This window comes from Hyaena hyaena, unplaced genomic scaffold (genome assembly GCF_003009895.1).
Source record: "Hyaena hyaena isolate Hyena2069 unplaced genomic scaffold, ASM300989v1 scaffold_21, whole genome shotgun sequence".
In the NCBI taxonomy this organism is placed as follows: domain Eukaryota; kingdom Metazoa; phylum Chordata; class Mammalia; order Carnivora; family Hyaenidae; genus Hyaena; species Hyaena hyaena.
Genome location: NW_024080653.1, coordinates 5,678,969 through 5,696,435, shown reverse-complemented (window position 1 = coordinate 5,696,435; position 17,467 = coordinate 5,678,969). Strand labels below are relative to the sequence as shown.

The 17,467-nt window shown below is 61.9% G+C and overlaps 1 protein-coding gene across 1 annotated transcript; it reads left to right on the top strand.

The window, feature by feature from the left end:
- Positions 1-13,527: 13,527 nt before the first annotated feature.
- On the top strand, positions 13,528-15,520 carry LOC120228267 (carbonyl reductase [NADPH] 2-like). The gene is made up of 8 exons (XM_039226559.1): positions 13,528-13,579; positions 14,075-14,172; positions 14,281-14,435; positions 14,529-14,571; positions 14,659-14,758; positions 14,877-14,941; positions 15,209-15,326; positions 15,417-15,520. The coding sequence occupies exons 1-8, from the start codon at positions 13,528-13,530 to the stop codon at positions 15,518-15,520; spliced, it is 735 nt and encodes a 244-aa protein (XP_039082490.1).
- Positions 15,521-17,467: the final 1,947 nt, after the last annotated feature.

The window sequence follows — 17,467 nt, the reverse complement described above, 5'->3', positions numbered from 1 at the left end:
TGACCTGAACTGAAATCAAGAGTTGGTCACTTAACCACCTGACTCCCAGGTGCCCTACAGAGTAGGTCTCATAACGGGCATGTAGTAGATGCATAATCAGAAAAAGTTAAAATTTTGTAGGTTTCCCAGGTGCACGGGGAGCGGCTGCTGATGGGGTGCGGGCTTTCTTGGGGCGCTGAGAATACTCGTGGTCCCCACTTGGAGACTCTGTTTTTGCAAATTTGCTCACTTGATAACATCTGTAATCCCAAAGTCACCGCTTGTTTTCCTGGTTGTTTGAAGACATGTGAGTAATGACCGAGTTGCCAGATTTGCGGTCCAACCGGGTGAGGCCCTGCCTCGGAGACGGTGGCCGAGCAGGGCAGGTGATGGGCTCCGGCAGGTGCGCCGGGTGCGAATCCCTGCTCTGGCACCTGTTGGTGAAATGATGAGCTCACTTAACATTTCCGAACCTCATTCTCTCTTCTGTAAAAAAGAATCTACCAGAATGAATTGGGTTTTTTGGATTCACAGAGTTATCGTCTATGTAAAGTGTGTGCATGCACATGTGTGTGAGCGCCTGCGTGCGTGCATTTCTCTAAGAACAATGGCTCAGTATTAGCTAACTCAGTATCGTGGCAACTTCATCCCACCGTGAACAATGGGGATTAGCCGTATTCTGGGAATTGGCAGTGGTAGTGGTTACACAACTCGGCAAGTATAATAAAAACCACTGAATTGTACACTTCCAAACCACACACTTTTTTTTAATGCTTATTTATTTTTGAGAGAGAGAGAGTGCAAGGAAGGAGCATCAGCGAGAGGGAGACAGAGGATCCAAAGCAGGCTCGGTGCTGACAGCAGCCAGCCCGAGGCAGGGCTTGAACCCACAAACCACAAGATCACGGCCTGAGCCAGAGTCAGACGCTCAACCGGCTGAATCATTCAGGTGCCCCCAAATCGTACACCTCATGCTACAAATGATGTCTCAATGAAGATGTTTCTCAATAAAGAAAGTGAGCCAGTAAGTGTTCAAAATTGGAACAGCCGATATATATTACATAATTTCAATGTATTAACAAAAACATCCCATAAGGAAATATACAGGGTCAGGTGATCTCACTGGTGAGTTCTACGGAACATTCTAGGAAGGAACAATGTCAATGTTACACAAAGTCTTGAAATAGAGAAAGGGACAGTTTCCCTTATTTTGCGAGGCCAGTATGCCTCTGGCACCAAAATCAGACAAGCATAGTACAAAAACATCAATCGGCTAAATCTGAACTTTATATGGAAACGCTCGGCACGTGGGATCTGCAAAGCAGTCTGGGAAAAGGATGAGTGGAAGGGCTCACACGGCCTGACTTCAAGACCCACCGTGGAGACACAGAATCGAGCCAGGGTGGCCGCGTGGCCGCAGAGGGCGTGGAGCAGAGCCCAGACGCAGACGCACCCGCAGACCGTCCTCGTGTCCAGTACGGTCGCCAGCGCGTCCGACGGGGACAAGGCTTCTCAGCAACTAGTGTTGGAATTAGATTATTCGTTGTTTCTACTTAAAAGAACAAGAAGCCAGCACGAAGCTTAGTCGGGACGGGCTGGGCGCCGGGGCGGAAAGGACGGTGCCCTGACCCTGTGTCGGTTCACATCTCACGGGGACCGTGCGGGGCAGCACCCCTTACCCCCGGGGCCCCGGCTCCACCGGCTGGAACGGAGGCTGAGGAAGAGTGTGAGGACACAGTCCTCGCCGCCCACCCGGGGCCAGAGGGACACACAGTCCTCTGCCGCGTGCCACTGGCCTGAAGTCACACGGAAGTGCGGAGAAGCTTGCGGGCCTGGTGGGTACCGGCTGGTGACACCGAGCACGCGGAGGGCGGTCGCGTCCCTACGATGCACTTGTCGCTGTGAGAGGGCACACTCCCGGTTTCAGCCGGCGTTTGCCGGCGTGTCTGTGGTGGCGAGTTCTCCGACACGGACCGTGGAGCCAAGTCTGCAACGTAGAACGGGGAAGAAGAGAGGAGGCAGAGAAATAAACAGGGAAGGGGGGCTGGGAAGGAAAGCGCGGCAGCTCGGGGGCTCCCAGGCCTTGCAGATCTGCGGCGGGCGGGGGTCTCCTGTCTTTTAAGAGAAGAGGCCGCAAGCACTGCATTTTGGAAAGCGGGTGGTAGGGAATCACCACGGTGAGGGCCTGGCTCCCCGCGGTCCTGAGCTCAGTGCGGGCACACCCAGCCCGCCCCGTCCCTGCCCACAGCCGACGCTGGACCCGCTCCACACATGGGGCCTCCCACCCTGTGGCCGAGGGTGGCTTCCCTCCAGCCCCCCCGCCCCCAGCCTCCGGAGGCTGCTTCCCAGCGGTGCAGCGCACAAGGCCAAGGCAGCCTGGGCCCGAAGCGGTTCCTGTAATGAGCTTGAAGCCTCGGGTCCCTAACCTGCCCCTCCTCCTCTGCCTTCGGAGAAAGCAGCAAAAGCCCCCCATGCCCAGCATTGGGAGGCTCCCCAGGAGTCACCAGGGCCCATCCCGTGAGGGCGGCTGTCCTGCCCTCCCTTCCTCTCCTCATTGCTTTCTCTTTCTCCACAGCTGTGCCAGGGACGCTTGATCATACCCCCCCACCGTTCGCGCCAGGCCCCCTCGTGTTCACACACTAGTTCCTTTGTAGTCCCGTCCTCCACCCCCCCTCCCAGCCCCCAGCCCCGCCTCCTGGAGGCCATTCCTGTGTTTCAGGATATAATTGTGTGTTTGTCTTCGTGTGAAATGGGTGTCATTTTGTGTGCATTTTTGTGCCTAGTATTTGCATGCTGTGTCTTCTGCTGCCCACCTGTTTGGGGCCGGAGCGAGCTTGTGTGGACGCGGCCGGCACGCGCTCTGGCTCTGGCATTCAGTGCGGTGACCCCGCCCCCTGTGGGGCAGTCAGCTCCCGCACACGGTGACCACGGCCTGGTTGGGTTGAAGCCACAGCTTTGCGGTTTCCTTCGTGCCCCTTCTGCGCTTTGTTCTTCTGCTGCTCCTGAGGGCCTGGGTGGCCCCACGTAGGATCAGAGTCCGACGTTATTTCCTCGCTGTGTTCGCAGCCGTGCATCCGAGGAGCACTTCGCCGGTAGTGTGGAGGGTTAGCAGTCTGCAGCCTGAATTCATCGAGATTGGATTAGAGTCAATATCAACCCCTTCATCAACGCCATGACTTTGCAAGAGTAGAATTTCCTTTACCCTCAGTCTCCTCTGGGCTGCCGTTTTCCTTTTTACTCGTACATAGTCCACTGCACAATGCTACTTTTTAAAAATGTTTATTTATTTAAGTGACATCTGCGTCTGTGGGGCTCAAACTCACCACCCCGAGATCAAGAGTCACAGTCTCCACCGACAGAGCCAGCCAGGTGCTCCCTATTTTTATTTTAAAGAGTCAAGTGTTGGGGCCCAGGTGGCTCAATCTGTTAAGCATCCCACCTCGGCGCAGGTCACGATCTCATGGTCTGTGAGTCTGTGCCCCGCGTCGGGCTCTGTGCTGACAGCTCAGAGCCTCCAGCTGCTTTGGGTTCTGTGTCTCCCTCTCTCTGCCCCTCCCCTGCTCGTGCTCTGTCTCTCTGTCTCTTTCTCTCTCAATAATAAACACTTAAGAAATGTTTAAAAACTTTATAAGTATAGGGGCGCCTGGGTGGCTTAGTCGGTTAAGTGTCCGACTTTCGCTTAGGTCATGATCTCGCGGTTCGTGGGTTCGAGCCCCGCTTCGGGCTCTGTGCTGACTGCCTGCTCAGAGCCTGGAGCCTGTTTCAGTCTGTGACTCCCTCTCTCTCTGACCCTCCTCTGCTCACGCTGTCTCTCTCTCTCTCTCTCTCTCTCATAGAAATAAATTAAAAAAAAATATTAAAAAAAAAACTTTATAAGTATAAAAAAAATAGTCAAGGGGCACCTGGGTGGCTCATTTGGTTAAGCGTCTGTCTTTGGCTCAGGTCATGATCTCACGGTTCTTGGGTTCGAGCCCCGCGTCGGGCTCTGTGCTGACAGCTCAGAGCCTGGAGCCTGTTTCGGATTCTGTGTCTCCCTCTCTCTCTGCCCCTCCCCAAATTGCGCTCTATAAATCAATCAATCAGTCGATCAGTCAATTGCCACTGGAAGCAAATGTCTATGGTGATTTGGACACACGTTTCAGCTCATGGAGAGGACAGTGTGTTGTAAATCTGTCTGTTTTTCATCTGTTCTACTCTGACCCGAGGGGGTGGGTTGTAGCTGTTCCTGAGGAAACACTAGCTGTTGGGAGCGTCTGCTGGGCCTGAGAAGACCGAAAGTCACCTAAGCTGGGCCAAGCGCCGAGTGGGCCATCGGACTCCTCTCCACGCACTGAGCAAGGCTGCGGGATGTGAGAGCCCAGTGACCTGAACCCCCAGAAACCGTGTGCAGGCTGGGGCTGCTCCCGAAGGGCGTGGGCGCAGGCGCCGGGCGCAGCCTGCAGGCAGGAAGCTCGATGCCCGCCCCTCCCCAGCCCAGCGCCCCTCGTCCTAATCCCGGGAGTGGCCAGCATGGCTTTTCCCAGGGGCATCGCCTTACACTCACCCTGGCAGAGCCTTTGTGCCTCGGCCAAGCCTGCGAGAACACTCCCTTCCCGGGAAGAGCTTAGTCTCTTGGCAAAGGAGATCCGCGGGCAGGTCTCCCCTTCTGCACTTTATACGTTATGCTATCAGCCCGTCGTATGGGGGGCACAGGGGCCCCCAGGCCTTTTCCCATCAGAGGAGCCGCCGGCATCTGAAGGCAGGCAGTGCGCAGACCCCAGGTGCTTCCAGGGAACGGACCCCTGCTCAATAACCCTGATACCCAAGGCCTGTCTCTTAGTCTCCAAAGCCCTGGTGCCAGGCTGTGAAAGAGTCACCTTCTGAGAGAGGGGAGACCCCCCACCTGTGGGAGTGGGTCCGGGGCTTTTGGGGGACGGCGGGCACAGGCAGCGGTGGAAGCCCCGAGAAGGGGCTGTGATTGTTGCCTCCAGGCCCAGCTGACTCGGCCGGTGTCCCGGGCTGAGCGCAGCCCCTGCCCAGGCGGCTGCCACTGTCTCTCGGCGGCCCTGGGCCCCAGCGACGGGGCGAGGACTGGCCGCGGCGCGTGGAGAAAAGAACCAGCGAGCCCGCACGGCAACAGCCAGTGGGCCTGTCGATTGGCCTCTCGGGCTGTGGTTCGTGGCTCACGCTCCAGCTCGGGCCGCTGCGTCCCACGTGGCCTGACGGAAGGTGGCGTGAGGTGCCGGCTCCCAGACCCTCGATGGAAACCTTGCAGGAGCCCTTTCTCTGTGGTGCCCACCAGCCTGAACACCTTTCCACACGGGGGTGCCGGAGGACAGTCCTGGCGCTGGGCCCAAGGCACCCCCAGAGGCAAAGCCTCCCTCAAACTGAACCCCTGGGTGGCCTGAGGCCTGGACCCCACCCCCTGCTGGGAGCACAGAGGCCCGTGAGCAGGAGTGGGGGGTGGGGGGGTAGACTTGAGCTTGGCACCCCACATGGACCGTCGCCCTGCAGCCGCCTGCCACGCACACCTTCTGAGAACCAGAAAGACCAAATGGTGTCCGGGTCTGGGAGTCCTTAGGTCTCTTCAATCCCCTTGGTGTCCAGGAGAAAACAAAACACGATATTGAGGCGGCCCTTGGCTTCCCTCCCAGTGAGGTGAGCAGCCCCGGCCTCACTTCTGGGTGTGAGCAAAGGCTCCAGCCCGAGCCGGAGTGCTCAGGTGCAGGTCTGCAGGGTCCCCAGAGGCACCTGGCCCACAGCTCGTCAGAGCAGCCAGCGTGCTGTGGCCCGTCCTCCTGAGGCCCGCCTGGGTGGCCGGCTACGGGGACCGCCAGAGTGGACGCTAAGCACAGTGACGGGGATGTGGCTGTGCCTGACCAGCAGCTCAGCCCAGCGTCATGGACGGCCCCCCGCCCTCTGTCCTGCAGCCGGACGTGTGTACACACACTGCTCCCACACGTGTGCCTGTGTGTGTCTGCCTCCACGTGTGTCCCCATGTGTGAGCCCCAGCACATGTGCGCACATTTGCACGTGGTGGTGCGTGCATGCACACACGACCAGGGAGGAAGGATCGGCCGCCGTGGCCAGGTACCCCAACAGGCTCCCTCTCCCTCCCTCCTGTAGCTTTCTGTCAGCTGCACCTGCCTCCTGCCTCCTCCGGGAAGCCCCCTTGTGCTGCCTTCAGCCTGATACTGCTCTGGCTGCTCTGTGTCTTGTTAATCTCCACTTACAGACTCGGGGTCCCTGTGTGCAGGACAGGCCACTGTCAGCAGTGCTTTCCTGATAACCGTGCTGTTGACTCCAACACAGCACTTGTGCAGATGTCGGACGTGGGCCAGCTGGGGGGGGCAGGGTCTCTGCTGTGACCGTCTGACTGGCGCCCCCGGCCTGTTTGTTCTTCCCTACGACTCCGCCACCAGCTCCCAGCACACTCACGGCCTTTGCTCTTTGCCACCCAAGCTGGCTCTCACGTTGCCTTAGAACGTGCCATTCATTCATCCGCCATCATCCCTTCGCCCCGCAGGCACACCCTTTGCCGAGAGCTAGAGAAACGACGGTGGGGGCGCACCCTGTCCTGCTGGGGTTCAGCCTATCACGAGCCACAGAGCGGATGTGGTGGGGGTGAGGGCCATAGCTGGGCTGCGGGAACCCAGAGGGGTGACCGTCGGAGAAGCTGACCCCCCGGCTTGGCTTCTTGGGCCCAGATGCCGAGAAGGTCGAAGGAGCAAAGAGCCACGCAGGCCACGGCCAGTGGGGCGAGGGAACCGGGGACACGGGCAGAGCCCGAACCGGTGGGTCCTGGTGGGCACCAGGCGGCAATCAGAGCGTGAGGAAAGGTCTGGAACTCGTGCAGGCTCTGGGCTGAGCCGTGGGTGACGGCAGGGCCATGGCTCTGGCTCTGGGTGCCAGGCGGGTCCCAGGCAGGCGGCTGCCACTCAAAAAGAAGCCACTTGCTCCGCGTGACCAGCACAAGGGCAGCCCCTCTCCGCATCCCCCGCGGCACCAAAATGCCCTTGCCTGGGAGACGGCCTTGGTTTCTAGGCACCGTGTCCACATTCCAAGGGTGAAGAGGCCGCGCCTATCTGCATCTCCCAGCCACAGAATTTTCCAGGTGACGCCAAGCCCTTCCAACGGAAAAACTGTCCAGCCCGGGCAGCAGGGGGGCCCCCTTACCAGGCCTTTCCGGTGCCCAGGTCTCCCTGAGGCCTCCCTGCCCTCCCTGAGCACAGCCTGGAGCCCAGCCTTTCCCAGTGGGCGCCCAGAGGCCGGCCCTTGGTGGGAAGCCCCTTCCCTTCCGAGCTCCCTCCCGCCGGCCGGGCCCCAGCCAGCTCTGGCTCCGCCCCACCCACCCCGCTCAAGTGTCCTCGTTGCAGCTCGGCCCTGGGCGGTCCGGTTTCGGGCAGGTGTGCTCAAGGGTGCTCTCCTCAAAATCAAATAAAACCTCCCTCCCTCTTGCAGACCTCAAGGATGGAGCCTGAGAAGGAAGCTCAGGGGCCTGGGAAGGACCTTGTCCAGCTGCAGCCAGGCCTCTCACGTGGCGCACCCCCCACAAACCTCTCCCCGCCCCCCCATCTCACAGCACCTGCTGCGCGGAGAAGGGGTCCACCCCCCAGCCCCCAGCGGCCTGCCCGCGCCATCCCCCCTGCCCCTCCCACTAGCGCGGGTGTGCCCCGGCTGCCCTCCCCGGGGTGGCCCCTGGGCTCCGGGCAGCAGGGAGTCAGTGAGGCAGGGGTGGGGGGTGGTGCACTGGGACCGAACACAGGGAGGCCCAGTCACGTGGGTTTCCCGGGGAAGGGGATGGCGGGAAGAGCCTCTCTCTCACGCCGTTTCCCTGCAAACGAGAGCAGACATGAGCGGTAGCCATGCGGTAGCTGGTAGCGGGGCTGGGGGGTGGGGGCTCCATGTTTGCTTTATTTTTTTATTTTTTTAATTTATTTATTTTCAGAGAGAGCACAAGCAGGGGAGGGGCAGAGAGAAGGAGAGACAGAACCCCAAGCAGGCTCCTCGCCATCAGTGCAGAACCAGATGTGGGGCTTGAACTCACAGACTGTGAGATCATGACCTGAGCTGCCATCAAGAGTCAATGCTTCCCTGACTAGGCCCTCCAGGCGCCCCCGGCCCCCAGGTTTGCTTTTAAGAAGAGCAGATAGCAACTTGGTCCGAGGGAAAGGCTCCTGGGGGGGTGGGACAGGTCCCCGGTGAGGGGGCGGCAGGGTGGGGGCGGGGGCGTGCTGCAGCGGGAAGGGCCAGTGTCAGGGTCTGCAGAGAGAGCCGAGGTGAGAGAGGCCATCTGGCCCAGAGAAGGGCCAGGAAGCCGAGCGAGGCCGCGCTGGGTGCAGCAGCGTGAGCGCGTGTGGTGGAGAAGTTGGGCTCCAGGCCCTCGGCGGCGCCTGGCTCACCCTGAGTAGGCGGGACGGGGACACCGGTGCGGGCGGTGGCCACGGCTGCTCCAGAAGCACGCCTGCCGCTCCCAGGCCAAAGCTTCCTAGGGCTGGGGCAGCGCGTGACCAAGGCCTCTTCCAAGTTCCAGAGGGTGTGGCCCCCGGGTCCTGGGGCCCCCGCCCGAGTCCCGGCCCGGCTGAGCCCCGGCCAAGGTGAGAGGGAGCCTCACCTCAAGCCCCTGAGGTTCGGGGCCTTGTGGCTGCGGCAAGGGTCTGCCCGCCGCAGAGGAGCTTAGCAAACTGCAGCGCGGGGAGCGGCCCCTCGTCTCAGACCACAGCGGCCAGTTCAGGGGGGCCCAGAGCCACCCTTGCTGCAGACCAGCTGGCTACAAATTCAGGGGAGCCCACAGCTACCCTCAAGCTCCATAATCCCCTAGAATGATCCACAGAAGTCAGGAAAGCAGTGTACCTATGATTAGAGTTTTTTATGTTTATTTATTATTTTGGGGGAGAGAGAGAGAGAGAGAGAGAGCATGAGCGGGGGAGGGGCAGAGAGAGAGGGAGACACAGAACCTGAAGCAGCTCTGGGCTCCGAGCTGTCAGCACAGAGTCCAATGCGGGGCTCGAACCCACGAACCTCAAGATCCTGACTTGAGCCGAAGTCGGACACTTAACTGACTGAGCCTCCCAGCCCAAGTTTTATTACAAACGGTCACAAGAAATCACCGGGACAGACAGAGGTGGGGGAGGGGGGCAAGCTGCCCACTCTCTCCTCCTGTCAGAGTCCTGACGTGTGAGGACAATGTGCACAAAACACCACCAGCCCGGGCGGCGCACCTGAGCCCTCGGTGTCCAGGGGTCTCGCTGTGACTTTACCACCTGCTGCCTGTGTGGCTGGCGACCTTTAGACCCCGGCCCTCATCAGAGCCCAGGCCTGACACACGTACCCTGGAGACCCCAGCGTAAGTGCCACCTGAGACTCCCCCGCGGCCCAGGCCCCTTGGCGAAGTGGGACGCGCCCGTCAGGCGGGACGCTGCGTGGGGCCTGGTGACCCTGCCCCAGAAGCAGAGGCCTGGGCGGGCCTCTCTGGGTAGTTAATTCTCCACTCCAAACACACACACACACACACACACACACACACACACACACACGAAGCCTGACGTTTTGCCAAGCAGGTGGGCGCCCGCTGCTCACCCCCCCGCCACGGCCTGGGTCACACCCTTCTTGTGGCCTGGCTCGTTGTCCCCTCCCGGGGGGTTGGCCACACGCACCTCTGCGCAGAGCACCAGCGGCTGGTGGTGGTTACGCTGTTTGTGACCTTCCTCTTGGAGACGGATCAGGCGCCGGGGGAGGTGTGAGGGCCCTTCGCAGGCCTTTGCTCCCCTGCGCCCCGGGGTGCGAGTGCCCTCACCCTCTTGCCTCGGGGCCACACCCCTGGGAAGACAGCCTCCGGTCCGCTGGGGGCAGAGGCCAGAGCCCGTGGTGCGCTGCACGCGGGACGTGAGAAGAGGCGGGAGGCTCACCAGAGCAACCGCCGGGTTGCTGATTTCCATGCACAGGAGCGGGCGACCTCCGTGTGGGGGGGATGCCAGGGTGTGCGGCCCGGGCGGAAGCAGCGGAAAACTGCGCCACGCAGATGGGCACATGGCTCCCTGGGCAGAGACCGCCTGCCGCACGAGAGGCAGCCTGCGGATCCGCCCGCGCTTGCCCAGCGCAAGGGTGGCCACCAGAACCATCTGGAAATGCGGGCTCACGGCACGCTGTGTGGGAAGGCGCCCACGGGCGCAGAGAGACTGGAAGTTTCCTGCGGGGGCGGCTCTGCCGACCCCAGAGCCAGGGGGATGCCCTTCTCAGCACCCTTCTGAGACATAAACCCCCACCGGCCTCTTCTCTGCGACCACGCTCGGTGGGAACGGTGGCTGTCCAGCGGGGCTTCCGGAATTCAGTGGGGGCAGGGATCCCGGGTGGCACTTAGTCCCCAAAGACGACGTGATGGTGATCGCCACGCCGCTGGCAGAGCCAGGGCGGCGGTCAGAGCCGTGCAAGCACTGAGTTGGTGTGGCCACAGGGGACGTTTTGCCCGAGACTCAGAGGACACACGTAAAGCTGCGGCAGCCACATTCCTTTTAGCGTGGAAAGACAGGCTGTGACGTCCAGCGGCTCCCCCCGGGATGGGGGTTGACAGCAGCAGGGGTGACGCAGGCCAACCTCGCGCCAGCCGGCGGCACGCGGTGACGGGGTGCCCCTCCCTGCTGCTCCTGCCCGACATGCAGCCTCTCAGCGTGACGGGACGCCGGGCAAGGCCCAGCTGGGGAACTTGCTGCAAAAGAACTGACCTCCAGTCTTCAAAAGTGTGAAGGTCACAAAGGTCAAGGGAAGACTGAAGAGTGTTCTGGAGTGACGGGGACACGGGGACCCTGGGCCGCCCGCTGGCCACACAGAACTGAAATGGGGAGTTTCGGGCAGGCGGGAGGAGGGAGTTCCAGGGTGCGCGGGGATGGGGGGGGGGCAGGAGCCGTCTTCCCGCTGGGACCCTGGCAGCCGAGGGGGCAGGGGCGCCGGCACGTGGTCCTACCACAAACATGAAAGCAGGGAGCCCCGATGGGTCTGCTTACGACCCTGGTCGTCATGAGGGCTTAAGGGACGGGCAGGACTGGCCCCCTGCCCCGGCTGCTCACTCTGCCTGCGTTAAATCCGTGCAGCTCAGTGGTGCTAAAAAAGAGAACCTCAGGCCCCAGTGCAGTCCCTGACGTCGGGGACCCTTCAGCCAGTCACCCGGGACGTCCTGGTCAGCACCAGGAAGTGTACTGACCGAACCTCTTCTGTTCCCTCTTCTGTTCCCCATAGGAAGGCCAACTGGCCTAAAGCAGTGCATTCTTTGCTACTAACTTCCTTTTCTCCGTTCTCTCTCTTCCTACAAAAACTCTTCCTTTTCCGCAGCTCAACGGAGTTCCTCTCTGCTTGGGGACAGGATGACGCGTAATCTGTGACCTAACTAATAACATCTACTCAGTTGAATTTCTGTTATTTGAGAGCATATATCAACTATAGCTCAGTGAAGCCGTTCTTTATAACAGGAACATCACTGGGACAAAGTTTAAGGCCTGAAAGGGCGCTGAGGACACATGGTGGGGACATGTGGCATTAGTCTCTTGCCTGGGGGAGGGGTGTGTGTGCGTGTGTGCATGTGCACGCGCGTGGTGCATGGTATGGTTGTGCAGGGTAATGTCCGTTTGAAGGAAACAGGCACTAAGCTGCTTGGGGGAAGGGGCGCTGGTGTTGCAAACCACCGTCAAGTGGTTCAGGGGGAAGCGTTTGTACCCTCCTTGCAGTCCCACGTTGTTTCAAAATAAAAATGATCCCGAGCACCTGAAATGTGTCTGGAGTATAGTGGTGGCCTTGCTGGGGCGGGGCACGTGCTGCTGGGTGTTCTGACTCGGGGTGTGGGGTGAGGGATGAAGGGAGACGTTCGTTAGCTGTGGGTGTTTGGGAGAATACTCCCCAGAGGGACCTCTGCGAGCAGATCAGGCAAAGGGAGCAGGGGCCGGGACTGGCCCCCCGGCCACGTGGAAGCGGCCCCCAGGGCTCGGACGGGGTGGGAGCAGCTGTGCTCTGTCCCGGGGGGTCGCCGGGAAGACCCGTGGCGCAGGCTGCAGACGAGGGCCCAGCCCCGCGCGGCATAAGGGTGCTTCCCAGGCATGCGGCCAGCGTGCGCTCTGGGGCCTCACTCGCACGCGGGCCCGGTTCCATGTCCCACCCCCACAGCTGGCACATCAAGTCCCTCTTGGGAACAAGTGTGCGGGAAGAGAGCCAGCTCACGTGGGCTTCCTGTGTCGGGCCGGGGCGAGGATTCCCTCCACCCCACTCCCCACTCCCTGATGATTCACCGGCCCGTAGGACTGAGGCCCGGGGAGGACGGGGCCTCTCTGCCCCGGGGCACGGGCAGGTCTGAGTGAGGGAGAGCGGGTGTGGGGGGTGGGGGGTGGGGTCGGGAGCGCCTGGAGGCTCTGCCACGCGCCCTGCCCCGCCCCCCGGACCCGTGGACAGCGGTGTTGGTCCTGTGAGGTGCCGTCAGAACCCACGGGCAGCAGTGGCACAGAGGGGGAGCCCACAGAGAGGCCTCTGGTGCCCAGAAGAGCCCACGGATTTGTGCCAAGATGAAGTTTCAGGGTGGGGGTGGGGGGGAAACAGGACGGCTGGGAGGGAGAAGAGCCCCCACTCCCAGAGCCTCATCTGAGAGGGAACGAGGCCATCACGGTGGCCAGACCTGCGGACAGGACTGGGCTCTGCGCTTGCAGGCCAGGGGGCGGGGAGCCTAGGCCGCTAGGGGCCGGTGAGGAAGCCTCTGGAGGCTCAGGCCAGGGCCATGGTGGAGCCAGGGGCAGCAGGGCAGGAGAACAGCCTCAGGCCCGCCTACTGTCCGGGGCGCCTGTCTGCGCCTTGCAGGGCCAGCTCCGGGTCACCCCACCCCGCCAGCCGAGAGGGAGCATGCCCCCACTCCACGCTTAATTGTTTTTGGTTTGCTTTATTTTTTGTTAACTTTTTAAATCTTTATTTATTTTGGAGAGAGAGAGAGAGGAAGAGAGAGAGAGTGGGGGAGGGGCAGAAAGAGAGGGAGACACAGAATCCAAAACAGGCTCCAGGCTCTGAGCTGTCAGCACAGAGCCCCACGCGGGGCTCGAACCCACGAACCGCGAGATCACAATCTGAGCCAAGGTCAGACGCTTAAGTGACTGGGCCACCCAGGCGCCCCTATTTTTCTTTTCTGTCTTCTTTAAAATGTTTATTTATTTTGAGAGAGAGAAAGTGCAAGTGGTGGGAGGGAGCAGCGGGAGGGGGAGACTCATATGCAGGCTCCCTGCTCAGCATGTGACCTGCTGCAGGGCTGCTAGATCCCGACCTGAGACCGTGTCAAGAGTCAGACACTTAACCGACTGAGCCACCCAGAAGCCCCTTTATTCCCTTTCCCAAACCTCAGGGTGCAGCTTCTGGCCAGCACGTCTGGGTTGTGCTGGGGAGGGCAAAGGATTCCGGTAAACAAGGAAGTAGAGGCGGCAGCAATGCCCCGCCCCTGCCCTGCGCCCCCAGCCCCCCTTCCTCCACAGCACCCCCAGCGGCCCGCCCCAGGCCTTTAAAACCTCCTTGCCCTCCTCTCCTGCTGGACACAGGCTCAAAGTCAGCACCATGCAGCTGAATTTCAGGGGCCTCCAGGCCCTGGTGACGGGGGCAGGGAAAGGTACGTGTGAGCAGGTGGGGGTGTGGGAGGGGCCGAGGTGGAGAGTAAGGGGGCCAGACCCAAAGCCTCACGGGCCTGTGCTGGGGTCTGTGAGTCCCTCCATGGCTGTCACAGCCCTCCCTGCCAGTGCCTGCCTCCCAGCCGCACCCCCCACGGCCCCTGGGCTGGGGCCCCACTGATGGCCACCACCCAGCAGGCCGCCCTGCGACGGGACACTGCCTCTACTTAGTCAATGCAAGACCCCCAACCCAAGACAGTGGCCCTCAGGTTCAGGCTACGCAGGCGGGGACATCCAGGCAGGGTCTCTTCCCCGGGCCCAGGGGTAGAAGCCGTTCTCCGGGGCCTCCCTTGGCCAGATCCTGGCCGGCTGAGCCTCTGACTCTGGCCAGCACCCCCTCACTGCTCTTTCCTGAGCGGAAGAGGCTGCTGCGGCCTCAGTCTTCAGCCTTGACCCAGATGTACTGGGGCAACTGCCCACCCGATGCACCCCTGCAGGGATCGGGAGGGACACTGTGAAGGCCCTGCACGCCCTGGGAGCCAGAGTGGTGGCCGTGAGCCGCACCGACACTGACCTGGTCAGCCTCTCCAAGGAGGTGAGGCAAGCAGCCTGGCCGTGGCCCACACCTGAGCCCACATGCTCCGGGTGCCTCATGAGCCTTGCGGGGCCGCCTCCTTGATCACAGACCAATGCCTCTCCACAGTGTCCCGGGATAGAGCCCGTGTGTGTGGACCTGGGTGACTGGGATGCCACGGAGCGGGCACTGGGCAGCGTGGGCCCCGTGGACCTGCTGGTGAACAATGCTGCCGTGGCGCTGCTGCAGCCCTTCCTGGAGGTCACCAAGGAGGCCTTCGACAGGTGGGGCACAGGACAGCAGGTGGACCCGGAGCGGTTGCTGCGGCCGTGGGGCCAGTGCCGCCGCGGACGATCTGACTGTGTGCCCTCCCGCAGGAGCTTCAACGTGAACCTGCGCTCAGCGGTGCAGGTGTCCCAGGTGAGCTGGCGGGCTGAGCAAGGACCCCGGGGACAAGGTCCAGCCGGCAGTGCGGTGCCATCAGGCTGCCCCTCTCCTGGTTTCTAGATCGTGGCCCGGGGAATGATCCGCCGCGGAGTGCCTGGTTCCATTGTCCACGTCTCCAGCATGGTGGCCCATGCCTCTTTACCCAACCTAGCTGTCTACAGTGAGTCCCCCTGCCCGGCCTGTACCCCCATCCACTCCATGAGGAGATCCTGCGCCCTGGGGCTTGGTGTCGGTGCAGAGGGGGCTCAGGGGTCCTCAGTGCTGCCCTCTCTCCACAGGCTCCACCAAGGGCGCAATGACCGTACTCACCAGAGTCATGGCCGCAGAGCTGGGGCCATATAAGGTGGGCATGGGGGGGGCCTGGGGGATCACGCAAAGGTGGGCTTGCAGGCGCAAGGTAGGTGCTGAGGAGCAGGGGTAGCGGCTGGCAATGGTAATGGGCAGCAGAGGGCATGGGCGAGGCCGAGGACGACCCAAGGCTCTGGGCAGCGGGCCAACAATTGACTGAACACAGCAAGCAAGTTCCTAGGTAGCGGGGGGAGCACAGAGGCTGTGGGGGCGGGGGCTCATCTACCTGGCGAGGCCACCGCCTTTGGCCCCTTGGCCCTAGATCCGGGTAAACTCCGTGAACCCCACCGTGGTGCTGACGGCCATGGGCCAGAAAGTCTTGACGGACCCCGAGGTCGCCCGGAAACTGAAGGAGCGGCACCCCTTGCAGAAGTTTGCAGGTCAGCGGGGCTTCAGGGAGCGGGGGGCTCTGCCGGAGCGGCCGCGCCGCGCCGCTCTGACCCCGCCCGTCCCCCCGCCGATCCCCGCAGAGTCGGAGGACGTGGTCAACAGCATCCTCTTCCTGCTCAGCGACCGCAGCGCCTCCACCACCGGCTCGGGCATCCTCGTGGACGCCGGGTACCTGGTCTCCTAGAGCGGCCCGCGGCGGAGTCCGCGCTCAGGCCACCAGACGCGGCCACGCCCCGGCACCGCCCGGCACGCCCCGTCCCTCACACCGCCCGGCCACGCCCCGTCCCGCCCACCTCCAGGCCACGCCCCCTCGCGCCCACCGCCCGGCACGCCCCGTCCCTCACACCGCCCGGCCACGCCACGCCCCCCACACCGCCCGGCCACGCCCCGTCCCGCCCACCTCCAGGCCACGCCCCCTCGCGCCCACCGCCCGGCACGCCCCGTCCCTCACACCGCCCGGTCACGCCCCGGCCCGCCCACCGCCCGCCCACGCCCCGCCCCTCACACCGCCAGGCCACGCCCCTTCCCGCCCACCGCCAGGCCACGCCCCATCGCGCCCACCGCCCGGCCACGCCCTCACCACCCAGCCCCACGTACGCCCGTCACCCCCGCAGACTCTGCGTCTGGGCACAGTCCGTATCCACACGCGCGCCGCCGGGAAACCCGCCGGTGTCGCCCCCACGCACTGTGTCCTCCGCTGCGCTGCCTGGATGTCTCTAAATAAAGGGAGGCCACTTTCTGGAGCCAGCGCGTGCCAGGGCTTTGGAGGAGGACCAGGGAGGGGGCACACATTTCACTTTCCGTGAAGCGAGGGGGCAGAGCCTGAAGGGCAGCGATTCTTACAAAGAGCAGATTCTTGTTGCCCCTGCGCCGCCCCCAAACCCCAAATCAGCCCCGGGCCGAGGCCAGCCGCCTCCCCGCCCCTGGAGGCTCGGGCCCGCCCTTCAGCCGCGCCCCGACCTCCGCGGAGACAGACGTGAGCGGTCTGGGGCCCGGGGCCTGCGGAGACGCCGTGTCCACACGGGCTCACGTGCGCCTGTGGGTGACCCTAGCTCTCAGGTCGCAGTGGCTGCCCTTGCGGCCGCTGTGAACCGGGTAACCCCGGTCCTCTTATTCCAGGTATTTTACAGGCTAGTGTGTCAGGCGGCTGAGGACCCAGGGCTCGCTGTCCCTTCCCGTGTGGCCGGATTCTCGCCAGAGTCCTGACACCGAGGCTCTTCTTCCCAGGAAGCAGCTTTATTCCTGCGGGTCCTGCTCGCCCGGATGCCGCATGGCGTAGTTTTTTATGTATTTTCTACTTCTTTGTCTCCCATTTGCGGTAACACACACACGTGCAGTGTGATTACGTGGTCTGTTGCGGGGCCGGGAGGGATGTCGTGTGTGCTCGTGGCCAGGCTAGCTTGAGGGCTTCTGTTTGTTTCCTGAGGGAGGGAACCCTACCGCATTCCTGTCTTTGATGCTTGGACCCCTCTATTTGGGGTAAACAGTGTCGTCTTGGTTTAGAGGTTTATATTTCTGTAACATCATTACGAGAGTGGCCGCCTTTTTTTTTTTTTTTTTTTTTTTTAATCACGGCCTCAGTGAGACCGGAGACAGGCCGCACAAGCAGGGGAGCTAAGCAAGGTGGGATTGAGCAACTTCCCAGAATTAGGAGGATAATTTGTATGAGAGTTTTGAAATCGAAAAAACCATTTTCCAAATAACTCTCTGGGGTTTAAACCGCTCCGGGTCCGGACGGGGACATGAGTAGTGCTTTTCATTCGACCTGTGATCTTATCTCTGGCTTCTTCCTCATCATCTATCTGTAGGCAGCAGTGACTCAGGTGAAACTTTTTACAAACTTCTCCCTCAGGAGCAAGCAGCTAATCTAAAAGGGCCAGCGATTTTAGTAGACAGCACCGCGCACTTTGGTTTGCTGCTTGGCTGGTGGGGGCTGACAGAAACCTTCCAGCATGTTCCCAGCGGGCCCGGGGCCTCGGCCGATCCTGCGCTGAGAAGCAGAGCAAGAACCAGAGTAGGAGAAGCGAGGCGAGACAGGCGCCACAGTGAGGGAACAGAGGGAAAGTAAGGAGGGTCTTTTGTTTCACCGGACCGTGATTCCTCAGCTTCCCGAGTGGCTAACTCGGCGCTG

Bases quoted from the DNA above. Each gene is read 5' to 3' on its own strand.
- LOC120228267 (XM_039226559.1), top strand. From the start codon at position 13,528: ATGCAGCTGAATTTCAGGGGCCTCCAGGCCCTGGTGACGGGGGCAGGG. The intron at 14,436-14,528 runs GTGGGGCACAGG...GCCCTCCCGCAG, and splicing joins ACCAAGGAGGCCTTCGACAG to GAGCTTCAACGTGAACCTGC. The intron at 15,327-15,416 runs GTCAGCGGGGCT...CGATCCCCGCAG, and splicing joins CCCCTTGCAGAAGTTTGCAG to AGTCGGAGGACGTGGTCAAC.